Here is a 17,260-nt window from a genome sequence, read left to right as displayed (position 1 = left end):
TCTGACCGAGCGGCTTGCCTGGCACGCTGCCCGTTGCTCTGTCCCCTCGGCCCTTTAACAAACAGGACAGGTGCACCCCGGAGCCGCCTCTGGTTGGCTGGAGCGAAATGACGCAATTGCACATGGCTCGCCACCACTGGCTGCGGCGTGGGCTCCGCCCTCCGGACTGCGGGGCTGGTAGAGGTTGCACGTCTTACGCAGGCGGCCGCGGAGGTGGCGCTGAGGACAGTCAGCCTTCTGCGCCGGCGGGCTGGGTGGGTCGTTTCTTTCTCTCCCGCAGTCTACGCGGATCTGGATCCTCCCCTGACAGCTCTTGGGCTGTGCCTTGGCCACCTGTGGGCCCTGAACCTGACCCCTTCTCCTTAGATCCAGATCCGGGCTCCTCCCCACAAGATCGTTCATCCGCTACTTCTTCCCAGTACTTGGAATCTGACCCATTCTCCCTAATTCCATTGATCCTGCCCCTAATAACCCATATTCAGACCCCAAAACATGGGCTGACTCCTGCCTCCTTACCAAGGGTCCAGGATACCTCCCCAAGGGTAACAAGGATAACTTATTCTCGCTCATTTCCCCACCATACCCCCTCCTCTGGACTACCCAAGTCCAGCCTCCCTTTCTTATAATAACAAATCTGGGCTCCCAGACCGGTGGCACCTCAGAACCGACCCTTTTCTTTCTCACCTGGCTCCTCCAGCGAACCCTACGCATGCCCTCCATCTATAGGTCCCCAGCCTGGGAAAAGATGGCCCTGCGACCCCCGAGGGGCCTGGTTCCAGGTCTATTTTGGGGCCTGAGTCTCTTCTTCAGCCTCCCAGGCCCAGTATGGCTCCAGCCCTCTCCTGCTCCCCAGTCTTCGCCCCCAACTGAGCCCCACCCGTGTCATACATGCCGGGGACTGGTCGACAACTTCAACAAGGTGGGTGTACCAGCAGCTTGATTGGTGGGAGGGGCCTGGCCACAATAGCAAGTGATTGAGAATGGGGAGATCTGGGATGTAAGTGTGTATGGCTACTTAACAATTGTATGGCCTTAGGCTGGTTGCCTCTCCATGCCTGTTTCCTGGTCAGTGAGATATTGAAGTGATAGAATGTGCCAGGCACTGTCCTTCTGTACTTGGGTATTATTAATTTTCTCCATTTCCAGGGCTTAGAGAGAACCATCCGGGACAACTTTGGAGGTGGAAATACTGCCTGGGAGGAAGAGAAATTGTCCAAATATAAAGACAGGTAATGGGCTAGAAGGGCAGGTTTGTATAGCTCACCTCCCAGTCTCTGCTCTGCTAGTAGGGGTCTAGAGCCTCTTAGGGAGTGCTTACTCATTCAACAAATATCACTGAATATCTATAGTACTGCAGTAAATAAGGCAAGCAAAATCCCATCTCCAAGTAGCTTAAATTTTTGTAGAGGAGATACATAGTGAATAAAGAAATAAATAATGTCATTAGGGTGGACTACAGAATGGTGGGAGGCATGGCGTTCAAGGTGTGACATTGAACAAAGCCCTGAAGGAAAGAAGCGAGCTAAGTAACAGTCAGGAAAGAGATGTGGACAGAGTGAGACTGAGCTTGGTGTGTTTGAGAGAAGATGAAAGCAGAGGCCCAGGCCTTGAAAGCCACAGAAAGGAGTTTAGATTTCATTCTGACTGTAGAGGGAGACCATTGGGAAGTTTTGAGCACAGAAGTGATATGGTCTTATTTATACTTTTAAAAGACTACCCACAGGGCTGTGTAACAAGCAAACTATTAGAGGGCCAGTGTGGAGCAAGCAGGGAGACAGGCTGAGAGGCTAATGCATAGTTTAGGCAAGGAGGTAGCAGGAGCTAGTATTCTATCTAGTGGTGGTGAACAAGGTGAGAGGGGGTCAAATTCTGCATATATTTTGCAGTTAGACTGATAGGACTTGATATGGATTTGTTATGTGGCATGACAGAAATAAAAATAAAAGATGCTTACTAGGTTTCGGGACTGAATAAACTGGTTGAATTGTGAGGCCATTTTCCGAAATGGGTAAAACTGAAGGAGAAGGGGTAGGGGTGGGGTGGAACTGGGTGTTCTCTTTGAGCATGCTGGGCTGAGATGTACATTAAACAGTCAATTTAAGTTAGATTTAGATGAAGGTGAGATTATATTGAATGGAAAGTTCTGAGCCCTAGGCTCTCTAGATTTTCAAAGTCAAATTGAAGAGGAGTCAGCAAAAACTTGGAGTTAGACCTGGTTGTCAGTTTTGACCCTTGGTATCCTTGGGAAGGTCTCTTAACCTTTCTAAGCTTCTGTTTCCTCATCTGTGAAATGGGGATATTAATACCTGCTTTGCTTATTTCATAGATCTGTAGTTAAAAATTAAACTGTTTGGTTTTATTATGTAACATTGGTCATTTTCCTTTCCCTCAACAGGCCTGTTTCTTTATTTGGGAGGAGGGGATTGGCCAAGATAACCCTAAGGGCACTTTCAGCTTTTAATGGCTCCTGGTTTTCTTTCTTTCTCTTTTTAAATCACCTCCTCCTATATGCCAGGCACTGTTTCAGACACTTTAAATGTATAACTATATATATATATATATATATATATATATATATATATACTGTATTAAAGTATTTGTTATACTTCAATGAAGTATTTGTTTGAAGTATTGTTATACTTCAAAACATATATATATATATATATATATATATATATAAGTTTTTATTGAGGTAGAATAAATGACACATAAAATTTACCATTAGAGACAATTTTTTAAAAAGATTTTATTTATTCATTTCTAGAGAGAGGGGAAGGGAGGGAGAAAGAGAGGGAGAGAAACATCCATCAACTGCCTTTTGTGTGCCCCTAACTAGGCACCTGGCCCACAACCTAGGCATGTGCCCTGATCGGAAATTGAACTGTTAATTTTTTGATCCCCAGGCCAGCGTTCAACCCACTGAGTCTCACCAGCCAGGCTAAGGACGTTTTGTACATTCACAGTATTGTGCAAGCATTACCACTAGTTCCAGAACATTTTCATCATCCCAAAAGAAACTCCATATCCATTAAGCTGTCACTCCTTGTTCTCCCCTCCTCTCAGCCCCTGACAACCACTAATTTGCTTCCTGTCTCTATTCACTTGCTAATGCTATTGGGATCCTGCACTAATGTGGCCTTTTATGTCTGGCTTCTTTCACTTATCATAATGTTTTCAAAGTTCATCCATATTGTAGCATGTATCAGCACTTCATTCCTTTATAAGGCTTAATAATATTCTGTTGTGTGGATATACCACATTTTGTTTATCCATTCATTCACCATTCCACAGATAGTTGGATTGTTTCTACCTTTTGACTATTGTGAGTAGTACTGCTACGAACATCTGTGAACCAGTTTTTGTTTGAACACCTGTTTTTCATTCTTTTATGTGTAAACTCAGGAGTGCAATTACTGAGTCATATAGAGATTTTGTTGTTTAACTTATTGAGGGTCTGCCAAACTGTTTTCCACGGTGTCTGCACCACTTTCATTCTCACCTACGGTACAGGAGGATTCCAATTTTTCTGCATCCTCGTTAACACTCACTATATAATGTATTTCTAATTATATCTACCCAGCAAGGGTATGTATTCCATTGTGCAGATGCAGGAACTGAGGTATTGTACAACAAACTTATAGAGGAGGTATTGTCCCCATTTTACAAATGAGAAAACAGGTTTGAGAGAGGTTGATTTGCCCAATGTCACACAACTAGATTTGAATTATTCAGGTCTGTCTGACTCTCAGAACCAGTGTCCCTTCCATTATGCCCTATGGCCTTTCCTCTGACACCATCATGGCATGAGGAGTGGTGGGAGAGGAGACCTTCAGGAGGGTTAGGGTGCAGTGGAATGTGTTCCCACCACCACCGCTCTGTCTGGCCAGTGAGACCCGCCTGGTAGAGGTGCTTGAGAACGTGTGCAGCAAGTCAGACTTCGAGTGCCACCGCCTGCTGGAGCTGAGTGAGGAGCTGGTAGAGAGCTGGTGGTTTCACAAGTGAGTGATACGGGGGCTTTCCTGAGGAGGGGGCCACAGGCAGGGCCTGGTGGTGAAGCAGGGGGTTGCATGCTAGGAGCTGTGTCCTGTTTTGGCTCCTTCTTCCAAACCCAGATCTGCTAAGGACTTGCTGAGGGACCCAAGCTCTCACTCGGAGCTTCAGTTTACCCCTCTGCCAAATGAGGAAAGGGCATTGGTCAGGTGGCCTTATGGGTCTTATATGTAGGATGGGTTGTGTCACAGATTCCCTGGGAGGTCGGGGGATGGGCAACGCCTCTGACACTGCCTGAGCCTCTCTTGCTGTCACACCACCTCCCCACCTCAGGCAGAAGGAAGCCCCAGACCTCTTCCAGTGGCTCTGCTCAGATTCTCTGAAGCTCTGCTGCCCTTCAGGAACCTTCGGGCCCTCCTGCCTTCGTGAGTTATCCAAGCTCCTCTTGGGTGGGAGGGGACTGCTGAGGCCAGGACTCCAGTCCTGGCTCTGCCCCTGGCAGGCTGTGTGAGCTTACGCTGCTCAGGTAACTCCTTGGGACCTTAGTTCTTATCTGCTTCACAGGGCTGGTAAGATGGGCCAAGATGTGGAGCTAGACTGAGTCAGATGTGGCTGTGGTTTTTATCTTGTATTTGAGAAATGCCTCCACTTTCACCCCCCATTTCCCATGCCTGGATCAGACCAGGCTCCATCCCTAAGGGGGCCTTCCTAGGGTCCCACGTGCTGTCCTGAAGCCCCCAGCGTCACCACCTTTTTCTACACACAATCCTAAGTCAGGAGCTAAACTTACTACTAATCTCCTTTAGAAAAGTCTCTCCAGAAGCTGCAGATAAAGAGTTAGTGACAAAGATGGTCAATTCAGCCTTTATAAAAGAAAAGACTTATAAATAACCTAATTGTTCCACAATAGGGTAGTGGTTAAGTAAATTTCATACAATTTTATGACAAAATATTATGTTGCTATTAAAATTAAGTTTTCTCCCCCCAAATGTTAATGTTTTCTGTGCACACGATTATTTTTATAATCTCACCCGGTTTGGTGTCTGCCCACAGCCTGTCCTGGGGGTGCAGAGAAGCCCTGCGGTGGCTACGGGCATTGTGAAGGGGAAGGGACTCGAGGGGGCAGCGGGCACTGTGACTGTCAAGCCGGCTATGGGGGTGAGGCCTGTGGCCAGTGTGGCCTTGGCTACTTTGAGGCGGAGCGCAACACCAGCCACCTGGTATGTTCGGGTAGGTAGCCAAAAGGCGAGGCTCTGGGTAGGGGCTGATGGGGTACCTGCTTGCCTATCCTCATACTTCTCCCATTCTGCTTAGCTTGTTTTGGCCCCTGTGCCCGCTGCTCAGGACCCGAAGAATCAAACTGTTTACAGTGCAAGAAAGGCTGGGCCCTGCATCACCTCAAGTGTATAGGTGAGTGGGGCTGTGACCTAGATCTGGGGAGGTGGGCAGGGGCCTGGGCTTGGTTTTCCATTAGTACTCACATCTCTGGGCAAAACTAGACCAACACAGCTCCCATCTTTGTGGAGACCTCACGCTGGTTGGGAAGGCAGAACAGCAACCAGGCACTTAGAATATGGACTGATCTTTGTATACTGAGAGATGTCCCTGATCCAGCTTGGTGGTGTTAGGGAATCAGGAAAAGCTTCTCAGAAAACATGTGACTTAGGCCAAGTTTGGAAAACTGAGGAAGGGTTAGCCAGAGGAATGAGGATACTGAACTTGGGTCAGGAAACCTGGGTTTGAGATTTGGTTTGGCATCAAACCTAGCCATTTATATGAGTGAAAGTAATGGTTAAGGTGCTGTAACAGAAAGATCCCCAGAGATTGTGGCTTAAAGAATATAGAGGTTTATTTTTATCTTAAATCACAGTCTCAAAGCAAGTGGTCCAGGCTGGCAGGGAAGCTCTACTTGTCACAATCATTCAAGGACACAGATTCCTTCCTTGTTATTGTGCTATCATCTCACTGGGTATTGTCTTTGTGGTTGAGGCTCGATCATGGGCACCTCAACGTAGCACTCAGGAAATAAGAAAGGGAAGAAAATGCATGGATGAATCCAAGCCCATTGTTTTAAAGCCAAGCTAAAAGTGGAACGTATCACTTCTGTTTACATCCTATTGGCCAGAAATTAACCACAAGGCCATCCTGGGCTGCAAGGCAAATTAGAAAATGTAGTCTCTGCCTGGGCAGCCTGTAGTCCAGCTGCACCTCTACTCCCGTGGTGGTGGACAGCCTGCAGTTGCTGCCGTATCATATGAGCCTGGCGAGTCCATTCTCCAACAATCCTTGCCTCAGCTTCCCTATTAGTGAACTAGGGATTGAAATTCCCCACCTTGCTGGCCTCTCTACAGATATTGATGAGTGTGGCACAGAGCGAGCCAACTGTGGAGCTGACCAATTCTGCGTGAACACAGAGGGCTCTTATGAGTGCCGAGGTAAGTGTCCACCCCTACAGAAGAGGGGACGTGGAAAGTGTAGGAGCTGCTCCACACCTGTTCTCCCCAAACATCTGCCTTTTCAGGCCCCAGAATCCTCCTGGGTCTAGAGGCAGCTCTCAGCCTTATCTCTTCTCTCTTCTCCAGACTGTGCCAAGGCCTGCCTGGGCTGCATGGGGGCAGGGCCTGGCCGCTGTAAGAAGTGTAGCCCTGGCTACCAGCAGGTGGGCTCCAAGTGTCTCGGTGAGTCTCCTGCCAATGGGCCATAGGTACCTTGGAGTGTCTTGCCACCATGAATTGAGAGGGCCTGGAATAGGGACAGAATAGGGGAAGGAAGGATGGAATGTTACCTGGGCAAGGGCAGAAGGGAGTGTCAGGATGTGAGAGACCGAGTCAGGGGGGCTGCGTGTAGGACCCTAGCAGCCAGAGCTCTGATCCTTCCTCGCCCTGCTTCAAGACGTGGACGAGTGTGAGACAGAGGTATGTCCTGGAGAGAACGAGCGATGTGAGAACACCGAGGGCAGTTACCGTTGTGTCTGTGCCGAAGGCTACAAACAGATCGAGGGCATCTGTGTGAAGGAGCACATCCCAGGTGAGTTCCAACCTGGCCCCCAGCAAACCCTGTCTCCAGGCAGTTACAGGTTCTGCCCCTCCCCTCCTTCAGCCCCTATGCAGTTGTGTTGAGACCCTAAGCCTACATCTGATATCCAGAGTAGCTTTTTGTGGCCTCACGCCTCCCTAAAATAGAAGAAAACTGGACTTGCCATCAAGTCACTCTACTTCCCCAAGCCTCTTTCCTCATCTAGTTGATGGGGCCAGTCCTAGCCCTGGTATGCTGAGAGCTATTGTAGGCCATGGTGTGGTGAGATGGAGGACATGATGATGACAGTAGTGATGGCTTCCGTGGTTCTTACCCTGCGTGAAATACTGTTCCAAGCATGTTGCCTGTATTAACTTACTTTACCCCTAAAAGAAATCCAGTGCTGTAGGTATCTTTCTCATCCCCATTTTACACAGTGGAAACTAGGATGCAGAGAAATGAAGAACCTTGCCCAGGGCCACATGGCAAGCAGGCTGCAGAGCTGGGAGCTGAATTCAGGCAGGCTGGCTGGTATGCATAACACAAGCTGTTGCATCTCACTTACCACATGGCCTTGGGCAAACCTCTTCACCTCTCTGAGCCTCAGTTTCCCTTTTAGTGAGACAGGGATAATTACTGCCCCTCTTAGAGTTGTTCTCAGCAGCAAATGACATCGTGTGCTGGCATGCCCAGCAGGCATGTGGCAGCGAGGACAGGGTGTGTGGGAAACTCCAGTAATCGAGGAGGAGTGGCAGGTGCTTCTCTTATTCCCTGCAGAGCCAGCAGGCTTTTTCTCAGAGATGACGGAGGACGAGCTGGTGGTGCTGCAGCAGATGTTCTTTGGTGTCATCATCTGTGCACTGGCCACATTGGCTGCCAAGGGTGACTTGGTCTTCACTGCCATCTTCATTGGGGCTGTGGCGGCCATGACTGGCTACTGGTTGTCAGAGCGCAGTGACCGAGTGCTGGAAGGCTTCATTAAGGGCAGATAATCTCTGCCACACCTCCAGGATCTCCTCCCACCGAGGCTGCCCCAAGAAGTCAGGCCTCTCCCCTGCCTAGAGACTCAAGGCAGCTTGCTTTATTTTTGAGAATGGGATAAGTACCCCCTACCCACCTAGGGAGCAGCCTAGGCACCCAGGCCTGGGCAGGTGAAGCCCCTGGGGTAAGGAAGTATCCCTAAATGTGGGTGCCATAAGATCTTGTTCTTGTGGGGACCAGGCAGGCTTCACAATGTGTGTGGATCTTTTAAAGTGTCTTCTTACAGTGGCTGCTAGTGAGCTTTGGCCTCTGCCCAGGATGAGAGGGGAGGTGGGTCCCTGCAGGGATGGACCTATCACACTCCCCTCCTGCCAGCTGCATGCTGCCAGCTCCTGTTTGGTATTCACCCCACCACCCCTCAACCACTGATTTATTTATTCATCTCAGGAAATAAAGAACCATCTTGGAAAACGGAGAAACTTAAGTTGTACTACCTCCTCCTCACCCACCATGGGTTGGTCTAAGCTACTGAGAGCCCAACCCTACCCTTGGGGAAGTTTTCCAAAACCCTGGGAAATTGAGGGCTACCCTGGTGAAGGGGTAGAGAGGGAGGAGAGAAGAGAGGCTTGGCCCTGAAGTAGTGTTAGGAGAAAGGGGATGGAGGACACAGCCTTCGGGGTGGAACTTTCTGGGTTCAGTACTAGCTGTTATTTGGGCCAAAGGACCCTGGACAAATGACTTTTATCTCTGAACTTCACTCTTCTCATCTAGAAGATTGGCATGATAATGCTTTCCACTCAGGCTTATTATGATAATTAAATGTGATGAAAGTGCAGAGCTGAAGATGGTACAACAAATAGGTGTTCAATAAAATGTTGGTAGCCTTACTTCTAAAGCTGTTAAGGGTCCAGTGCCCTTTCTTTTGGCAATCTCCCTGTCGCCAACACATACTGGACTTGGAATTACTGGGGTGTGGGGCCTCCTACCTCTCCTCTGAACAGGATCCTGGCATGGCCCGAGGGAGGCATGAGCCAAGTCCTAAAGGGTTTATTTCTTTGGCACAAAGAGGACAGTCAATCTAGACAAGCGAGCCTCGTCCCTCCATATTGGGGAGTCTGGAGGGGTGTATGTGGCACCTGAAGCCCATTCCCCATACCTAAATCCATGCATGTCAACCCTGTATTCCGCGTTAAGTTACAGCCTCTGTGCAAAATACTTGCTGGAAAAAAATAGAGATATTTTAAAAACAAAAAAACGGGAGGAGGTGGGTGGGTTCACTCCTGGCTGTCTCCGCCGCTGAAGACCCGGGATGCCAGTTTTTCAAATGCTCAAATGTCCCAGTCTGCCATGCCATTCAGCCACCGGCCACTGGGGATCGGGCCTTGGTCCTGCAGCAGCGTTGGGCTGTCTCAGAGCTCAATGGTGTCACTGGAGGCGCTGCGGGAGTCCCCAGGTTTGCAGTGAGGCTGGACCTCACTCAGGGGTTCCTCGTGCCGTGTGGCAGCAGGAGCAGGGGCAGGTAGTAATTGCACCGTGCTGGGCAGCTCATCTAGGGGTAGACTGTCCACCGACGACAACCCGTGGCGCCACGGGTTCCAGCTGATTTTGAGCGAGCCCCGGGAGAAACTGTCCATGGAGCTGCCAGAAGCCACCCGCTCAGGTTCGTCCACCACGTGTGCTGGGACGGGCCCGCGCACGCGTATGTCGCTGAGCGACCGGCAGCGGCTACGGAGGAGCGTAGAGCCCGGGCCTTCGAACTCGGGGTCCGGGTGGCTGCCCCGGCGCGCCCGCAGCGTGCCCCCAGGCGGCGGGGAGGCGAGGCCGCGCAGGCCGCAGCGTCGGAACACGCTGTCTCGCACCAAGTGCTCTCGGAAGAGTGCGGCATCGATGCTGCGACTCAGGTTGATAGGCGAAGGCGGCCTCAGGTCCAGCTCACTCATCGACGGTGCAGGCCCCACGCTGCTACGGGAGAGTCCCTGGCCACCTTGGGGCCCGCGGCCCAGCGACGCCGCGGAGCCCCAGGCGCCTGAAGTGGGCGTGGCAGGCGGCGCTCCCTCGGCTGGGTTGCGGATGAGGCTCTTGTTGATGGCCAGGCTACCTGCACCGATGCTACTATGCCCCGCATAGCAGTTGTTGGGTCGCTCCGGCACCTCGCTCTTGCCGGAGGGCGCGGGACACGCCAGGCGTAGCAGCTTAGCCCAGCACGCGTGCTCCGTGGGCGGCCTGGGCCGCACTGCGGCTACAGCAGCCAGCGCCAAGGCGAGTGCCCATGTCAGTTCCAGCAGGCGCAGCCAGAAATGAACTCCCCACCAGGCCCATGAGAAGCGGCTCTCGCGGCCTGGGCCCGGGTACAGCCAGAGCGCGGCCGCCAGCTGAAGGCCGCTGGCCAGCAGCCCCAGTGCGCCCGCCACTGCTAGCAGCCTCGGGCCTGGGCTGGCGTCCCAGCCCCGAGGCCCATCCAGCAGGCGGCGACGGCACAGGCAAAGAGTGCCCAGAGCCACGGCTGCGCCCCAGGCGCAGGAGAAGCCCTGAGCCAGGAGGTTGAGCGTCGGCCTCGCCGACAGCAGGTCTGTAACGAGTAACCCCACGCCGTGCGCCAATGCCACTACTCCCAACAGAAGCGGGTTCTGCAGCTGCTGGGGCAGCCCAGCACCCAGGCCGAGCAGGGTCAGGGCCGCCAGCGCAGTGAGCAGCAAGGGGAAGGGGAGGTTGTAGAGCACCAGGCCGGCGCGTAAACCCAGCCGTGCCTGGGAGCCGTAGGGGTCCGCAAGCATGTAGGCAGATCGCAGCCCCGATGCTAGGAGCACCAGCACTGCAGCCACCAGCGCCAGCCAGGGCCCCCCAGGGGCGGCTGCCAGAGAGGCCATTGCCAGCAACGCTGGCAGCAGAAAGAGCACCCCCACCCCGTATACGTGCAGCTCCCAGGAAAAGCTCAGTACCCTCCGTAGGGGACCCCAGCGTAGAGGGGGTGCGGTGGCGTTGGCCGGAGGGCTAGAGGCTGGGGCTGATGCCATGGAGCTGGCTGAGGGCTCCGGAGGGGGTGGCTGTCCCAGGGCACGCTGCGTGGTGACCCGAATGAGGCCCCGGCGTGACGTCGAGGGGGCCTGGACTGGGGGTGCTGGGGGATGACTTTGGGGGCGCCCGGGCCACTCCTCGGCTTCATCTGCAATAATAACAATATTAAAATAGCCCCTTTGTGAAGTACTTTTGATTTTCCATTATTCCCTAGTGTGGTGGGCAAGTTATTTAACTTTTCCAAGAACATCTATAAAATGGGGATGGGGTAGGATTGAATGTTTAGCATAGTGCCCAGCACCCAATACGTGTTAAATGGATGTGAGCTATCATTTTTATTAATAATACATTAGCAGTTCCCAACATGGGTTGCATATTAGAATCACCTGGAGACCAACTGAATCAGAATTCCTTGGGAATTTTTAAAAAGCTCCTTGGGTGAGCCCTGGCCGGGTGGCTCAGTTGGTTGGAGTATCCTCCTGTGCACCAAAGGGTTGTGGGTTCTACCCCCAGTTAAGGCACATACCTAGGATCCCCAGTGGGGGTGGATTCAGGAGGCAACTGATCAATGCTTATTTCTCAGATGTCTCTCACACTCTCTCTCACTCCCCCCACCTTCCTCTCTCTATAAAATCAATAAACATATCCTTGGGTGAGGATTAAAATAATAAATATGTTAAAAAGCTCCCTGGGTGATATTCCAGAGTTGGAGAATCACTGCACAATACATCCATGTTACATGTAGGGACATTCTAGCCCCCAGAGGTCAAATGACTTTTCCCAGAGTACCCAGTGTTGATTTATTATCCCCAGTTGTTTGAAGGAGTCCTAGCCAATGTCTTGAAGAAGATGTTTGTCCTTATTCACTTCCCTCTCTCCTATATGGACCTCACACATATTCTTAGTTATTAGACAGAGTATCCAATCTCCCCAAACCCTCAGCCATGCCCTCACCTGGCTGCAGGGCCCCCATGGGGCTCTCTGTTCGGTTTGTAGTGGGGCCAGGTCCCAACGGGCCAGGGATGAGGGACTTGGGAGTACCTGGGGCCTCCACTGCTCCTCTCACCCGCTGGGGAGAGATGGGGTCTGCTCCATTCATTGCTGCTATCTCTGAAATGACAAAAGCACTCATCACTTTGCCTGACTCTCCAGAATGAGGGAACTGAGACCCAAGGGACCAGAGGGCACACAGAAACTGGAGCATCCAATTGTCATGGAACACTGTCCCTCCCGGCCCTGCTCAGCACCTCACTTTGGTACCTACCTGGCTTGGGTTGCCCATCAGGAGTCTCTGAGGCTGGAGGACCTGAAGGTTGGGGTCCTGGTGAGCCCTGAACATCGAGGAAGTCAGCCTGCTTTGGTGAGGGACTTGGAAAACTGACTGCCCAGGTCTCCCCACTTCCAGCCTTCTTGGGGGGCTCAGCTGGCAGCTTCCTGGCAGGAGGAGTACTTCTGGCCAATGCCAGGTCTGGCTGGAACCCAGGCTCCTGAGTGGATGCCACCTCAACTGGGGATACTGAGCCAACCTCAGAGGCTACTGCATCCTGCTGGGTGAAGAGGGGACCTTGAGCTGCCTCCAGGAACTTTTCCTCACCCCCATCCTGTTCTTCCAGCACTGGCCTTCTGACAGTGCCTAGGTGGGGTGCAAGAGTGTGGGGAGGACCCTGGTGGACTGAAGGGAATGTCTCTGAGAGCCTGGTCTTGACTTTGGCAACCAGACTGTCATCTCTAAGTGGTCGCTGTCCCACTTGACCTCCAGGCTCCCCTGAGGAGGGAGGAACTGTGGCTACCCTGAGTTGGAGTCTGGGAGTTGTGGTGGTGAAAGTGAGATGGGGGGGCCCCACTGGATGGGGTGCTGGTGCATCTTGTTCCAGAGGCTCCTGTGAGTCAGGAGGTCCTGTCCAGCCCTGAGAACTTGGCCCTTGAGCCACTTGGAAGTCATCAGTTACTGGGAGTCCTTCTCTCTGAGCTCCCTGGGCTGCTTTAGGTCCATGCAGCGCTGGCCCAAGGGGAGAGTCTTCAGTCCTCTCAGGTACCTCCTCAACAGGGACTTGGGGGACACTGAAGTTCCAAGGGCTCACATCTCTGGGCTTCTCCCAGGGGAAGTTGAAGGCTTTGGGCTCTGTGCCAACAGGGGCCTTGGGGTGGGCTCCTGGGACCAGGTGTGGTTCCAAGTCCTTCTGTGTCCTGGGAAGGCCCCTTCCCAGAGCAGGGCCAGCCCCCAGGGACAGCAGCAGCAGTAGCTGCAGGAGGCCATGTAAATGGCACCATGGACTGGGGGCCATGGTCCGTCCACTCTGATGCCTGGGCCTAGAACCCTCAACTTCCAGTCTTCACTGGATAAGCCTAAAAAAAAGGAGAGGGGGAATGACATGTCAGGGTTAGGGACATGTGGCTACCCCAAGGGGGTTCGTGGAAAAGAGTGAAGAGCAACATGAGGCAGGTCCCTCCGCCCCCACACATTTCCCCCCTTCCTGGTCAATCTTTGTGCTGCCCAGAGTGACCTTTTAAAACTGCCTCTTTGGTCACACCACTGGCCTAGCTTCAAAACCTTCAGTGGCTTCCCAGCACCCTTAGTAGATCATTAAGACCCTTTCCTGGCGTTCCAAGGCCACACCAGGCTGCTCACCTATCCTTCAACACCTACTGGATTGCCTGACACTCCTGGCCTTTGCTCCTGCCATTCCGTCTGCTTGGAATGCTCTCTTCCTCCTCCTTCACTTGCTGAAATCTTATTCTTGAAGTCCCAGCTCAAATATCAGAGAGCTGAAGAGGGAGAGGAATAGACCCCTGCCTTTGAGGAGGGACCTGGGTTTGAAATCCACCTTTGCCAGTTCTGGATGAGTTACTTTACCTCTTTGCATCAGAGTTTCCTCATTTGTAAAATGGGTATAATAAGAGTACCTAACTTTAAAGGGCTCCTATAAGACTTACATGACAAAACACACAATGGCTCAGGCCTATGATAGGAGCCTAAGTATTAGAGCCCTTTTACTTTTCCCTTTGTCCAGAAAGCTTTCTTTCCCATCAGCTCCCTTAACTATTTCAACAAATAACTAGATCATATAGTGTGGGCCAGGGTCTGGGGATAAAGCAGTGAACAGGACTGGCAGGATTCCTGCTCTCCTTGCCTAGCTGGCATTCTAGGCAAGGCACAGACAAAGAATGATGTTCAATAAAGTGAGCTATGGTGAAAAGAAAGTAGGATTAAGAGATAGAGGGGCGGGGGAGTGTTTTACACAGGGGGTGCCAGGACAGCCTCTCGGAGGCAACATGTAAGCTAAATGCCGAATGAGAAGAAGGAACCAGCCATTTGAAAGTAAGGGGGAAAAGCACTTGGGAGAAGGAACAGAAAGTGCAAAGGCTGTGGTACAGGAATGAGTTAGGAGAGTTCAAGAAATAAAGCTAGTGTGGCCGGAGCTCAGGAAATGAAGGAGAAAGTGGCAGGGGGAGACAAAGTCAGGAAGGCAGGGCTAGACCACAAGGGGACTGGTGAGCCCCGGTAAGGCACCTGGATTTTATTGTGTCATAGGAAGCCAATAGAGATGTTTCACAGTCTCATAAATGTTTAAAAAAGGGCAAAGAGGCCAGTGCAAAAAGACAGGTAAGATATGACGATGGCTTATTTCAGCTTAGACATTTCTTTCTCTGTCAGCCCCCTCTACCACTTCCCATCTTCCTGGTCACATAATGTATCTCCTGTCTCCCACAGGCCTGGGGCTTCTCAAGGGCTGCACCTGCATCTTCCATGTCTTGTGTCTAGCCCCCCAGCATATGACTGGCCCCAGCTATATATACCCTAAAATTTCCTCTTCCTGAGAGTCCTTGGCTGAGCCAGGAAGGCAGGAAGGACCCCACAGCCAGAAGAGGGGAGGACAGCAACTGAGAGCCCTGGCCTGGGTGTGTTTAGGAACAGAGGCCCTGCTCCTTTTCTCTGGGAAACAGCTGTGCCCAGATCTCCCTGGCTCTTAACTCTTGGTGGCCTACAGACACCTTGAGAAGCCAATGGAAATTCCAGGCTCTCTCACCAGGAAAATGCCCAGGTTCACCCATGCTCTGTTCCTGGCCCAGGCTAGGTGCAGGGGAACCAAAGAGAAGCGTCTGTTCCAGTGTCAGGAGTAGGGGCAAGATGAGGGGGAATGACTGAAAGGTCCCTAACACAGGTAATGGTTGATAATAGTACTCCTATGATTAATTCTTACCCAGTTGGGTGCCTGTGCTAAGCTTAGCCTTATGCCCTCCATCTCATCTGACCCTCCCAACACAAGCAGGCGTATGGCTATACTCATTTCACAGGGGAAGAAATAGAGGTTCAGAGAGATTGAGCAACTCACCCAAGGTCACACAGCCATGCTAGGGATTGTGAAACCCGCCAGTGGTTTATTTTGCACAGGAGGAGACAGCTGAGTTGGGCCTTCAATGATAAGTATATGCCATCTGCTCACCACCCCCAATCCAAGAGATGTGGGCATCTGTGGACAAGTAGGGGGCTGCCCAGCACTGGGTTGCAGCTGCTGGAGAGATTTGGGGACGGGGCGGGGAGGAGGTAATCTCCCTGCTTTGGGGACTGGGGAGAGGCCAGTTCGAGGGCAGCGCAGGGCAGCCTCCGGGAGCTGGCCCATCTCAGGTTACCTCTTTTCCTCCTCTCCCCTGGCTCCACGCCTTCCCGCAGTGTCCCGGGTGGGGGTGGGCTCTGGTGCAGGCTCTGCTGCTCGCACCCAAAATGGGGGCTGCAGGCCATGCTCCCTGCCTGGGCTCTGCCATTGCCCCCTCCCTCTGCCAGTTTCTTACCTGGGCGTCGCGTAGGCAGCCCCCGCGTTCACCTTGCGCGTGTCCCAGCAGCGCTGCCGCGCTGCATCCTCCGAGATGCTCAGGCTTGGCTAACAGAGCCCGGCGCTGCCGATCGCCGAGCCCGCCCACAGAACACCATTCTCACTTAACCCTTTCCCATTAGGGGTGGATTCTTCTTCCAGTCCGGACATCCCCATTCTCTGGGATTCTCAGGGCTAAGAGGGGACCGAAATCACCTCCAAGGGATGTGGAAATCCCTTCCATAGTATCGCTCAAAACGAGGCAGCCAATCTCCGTTTGCATACCTGAGGGGACGGAGAACTCACTCCCTTTATTCTCTATACTTATATCCTCATAGGGATACATACATACCTACAGGTAAATTCTACCTACAGCTTGATGTATATCCTTCATATCTTTCCCAGTACACCGTCGCATATACATTTTAAATAGAAATGAGATCGTACAGAACATATTGTTCTGTAACTTGTCTTTACCCCCTTCATTTTGTAATACATCCTGGCACATATTCCATGTAAATTTCTATAGATCCATCTCATTTCTTGTATCTGCTGTTGAGAATTGCAGCATATGGTCAGCCTATCATTTTTATTCCTAGATATGTAAGTTGTTTCCAGCCTTTTGGTAGCAAGAATAAGGAGGCAGGGACCGATTCTTGCATAGATATCTTCAAGCACATGTACTAGTGTATCTATTAGATAATTTCCTACCTGAGTCATGGTTAGATCTCTGGGTCTGCACATTTTCATTTCTGATAGACAATGTCAAAATGTTCCTTGTCCCTCTTTGGACAGCTCCTGACATACTAAATACCCATTATACTAATAGACTGATCTATCCTGATGTACTAAGTATCTCTTAATGTTTCAATACATTAAGAGAAATCCACACAAGGAATATATGTGGTCATTAAATATGACATAGAATCTTTAATGGCATGGAGAAGTTCCCAGGGTAGATTGTTGTTAATTTTTTAAAATATCAGTCATTTGAATTATAAAAATAATATATTCTGATTGTCCCAATTCAAGCAACACAGAAATATTCAAAAGACGTGTTAACTGTCTTACCTTTGGCCTCTCCTACTCTGCCCCCCAAGTGTACCCCCTGTTAACATCATACTGTTTCCTCTGCTTATGGGAACATGCGCACCTCTGTGCATGCATTTCTTCTTGCAAAAGTGGAATCATACTACGTATGCAGCTTAGCTTATTCTATAGCTTTGTTTTGCCTCGGGCAATATATGTGAAAAGATTTTGAAGGCAATACATATTAGTTCCACCTTTTCCTTTCAACAAGCTGCACAGTAGGGGATAGCATGTACGCACTGTCATTTCCTCAGGCATTCCCAATATTCTCCCACCGGTGGGTAACCAAGTTGTTTGCAAGTTTTCTTCTACTAGAAACAGTACTCATTAAGTATCCTTACATACATCTTTACATGCTG

The 17,260-nt window shown here is 51.2% G+C and overlaps 2 protein-coding genes across 10 annotated transcripts; one reads left to right on the top strand and one right to left on the bottom strand.

The window, feature by feature from the left end:
- Positions 1-162: 162 nt before the first annotated feature.
- CRELD1 (cysteine rich with EGF like domains 1) lies at positions 163-8,881 on the top strand. Of its 6 annotated transcripts, none has more exons than XM_028518071.2 (11): positions 163-254; positions 698-919; positions 1,147-1,229; positions 3,888-3,998; positions 4,324-4,415; positions 5,044-5,220; positions 5,305-5,400; positions 6,342-6,425; positions 6,573-6,668; positions 6,883-7,017; positions 7,783-8,881. In XM_028518071.2, the coding sequence occupies exons 2-11, from the start codon at positions 710-712 to the stop codon at positions 7,995-7,997; spliced, it is 1,299 nt and encodes a 432-aa protein (XP_028373872.1). In that variant the 5' UTR covers positions 163-254; positions 698-709; the 3' UTR covers positions 7,998-8,881. The 6 variants fall into 6 exon arrangements, with proteins under 6 accessions (XP_028373872.1, XP_035886727.1, XP_028373873.1 ...); XM_036030834.1 differs by lacking the exon at positions 7,783-8,881 and adding an exon at positions 7,443-7,772 and having other exon boundaries at positions 168-254; XM_028518072.2 differs by having other exon boundaries at positions 171-254; positions 727-919.
- Positions 6,615-15,897, bottom strand: PRRT3 (proline rich transmembrane protein 3). Of its 4 annotated transcripts, XM_036030825.1 has the most exons (6): positions 15,793-15,894; positions 15,336-15,473; positions 12,266-13,347; positions 11,956-12,111; positions 10,926-11,149; positions 6,615-6,732 (listed from the first exon to the last, which is right to left on the bottom strand). In XM_036030825.1, the coding sequence occupies exons 3-6, from the start codon at positions 13,284-13,286 to the stop codon at positions 6,640-6,642; spliced, it is 1,494 nt and encodes a 497-aa protein (XP_035886718.1). In that variant the 5' UTR covers positions 13,287-13,347; positions 15,336-15,473; positions 15,793-15,894; the 3' UTR covers positions 6,615-6,639. The 4 variants fall into 4 exon arrangements, with proteins under 4 accessions (XP_035886718.1, XP_035886717.1, XP_035886716.1 ...); XM_036030824.1 differs by lacking the exon at positions 6,615-6,732 and having other exon boundaries at positions 8,718-11,149; positions 15,336-15,515; positions 15,793-15,897; XM_036030823.1 differs by lacking the exon at positions 6,615-6,732 and having other exon boundaries at positions 8,718-11,149; positions 15,793-15,897.
- Positions 15,898-17,260: the final 1,363 nt, after the last annotated feature.

Source organism: Phyllostomus discolor, chromosome 7 (assembly GCF_004126475.2).
Source record: "Phyllostomus discolor isolate MPI-MPIP mPhyDis1 chromosome 7, mPhyDis1.pri.v3, whole genome shotgun sequence".
Lineage (NCBI taxonomy): Eukaryota > Metazoa > Chordata > Mammalia > Chiroptera > Phyllostomidae > Phyllostomus > Phyllostomus discolor.
The sequence above is the reverse complement of the archived record's forward strand: the minus strand, read 5'-3'. Positions and strand labels throughout refer to the sequence as shown.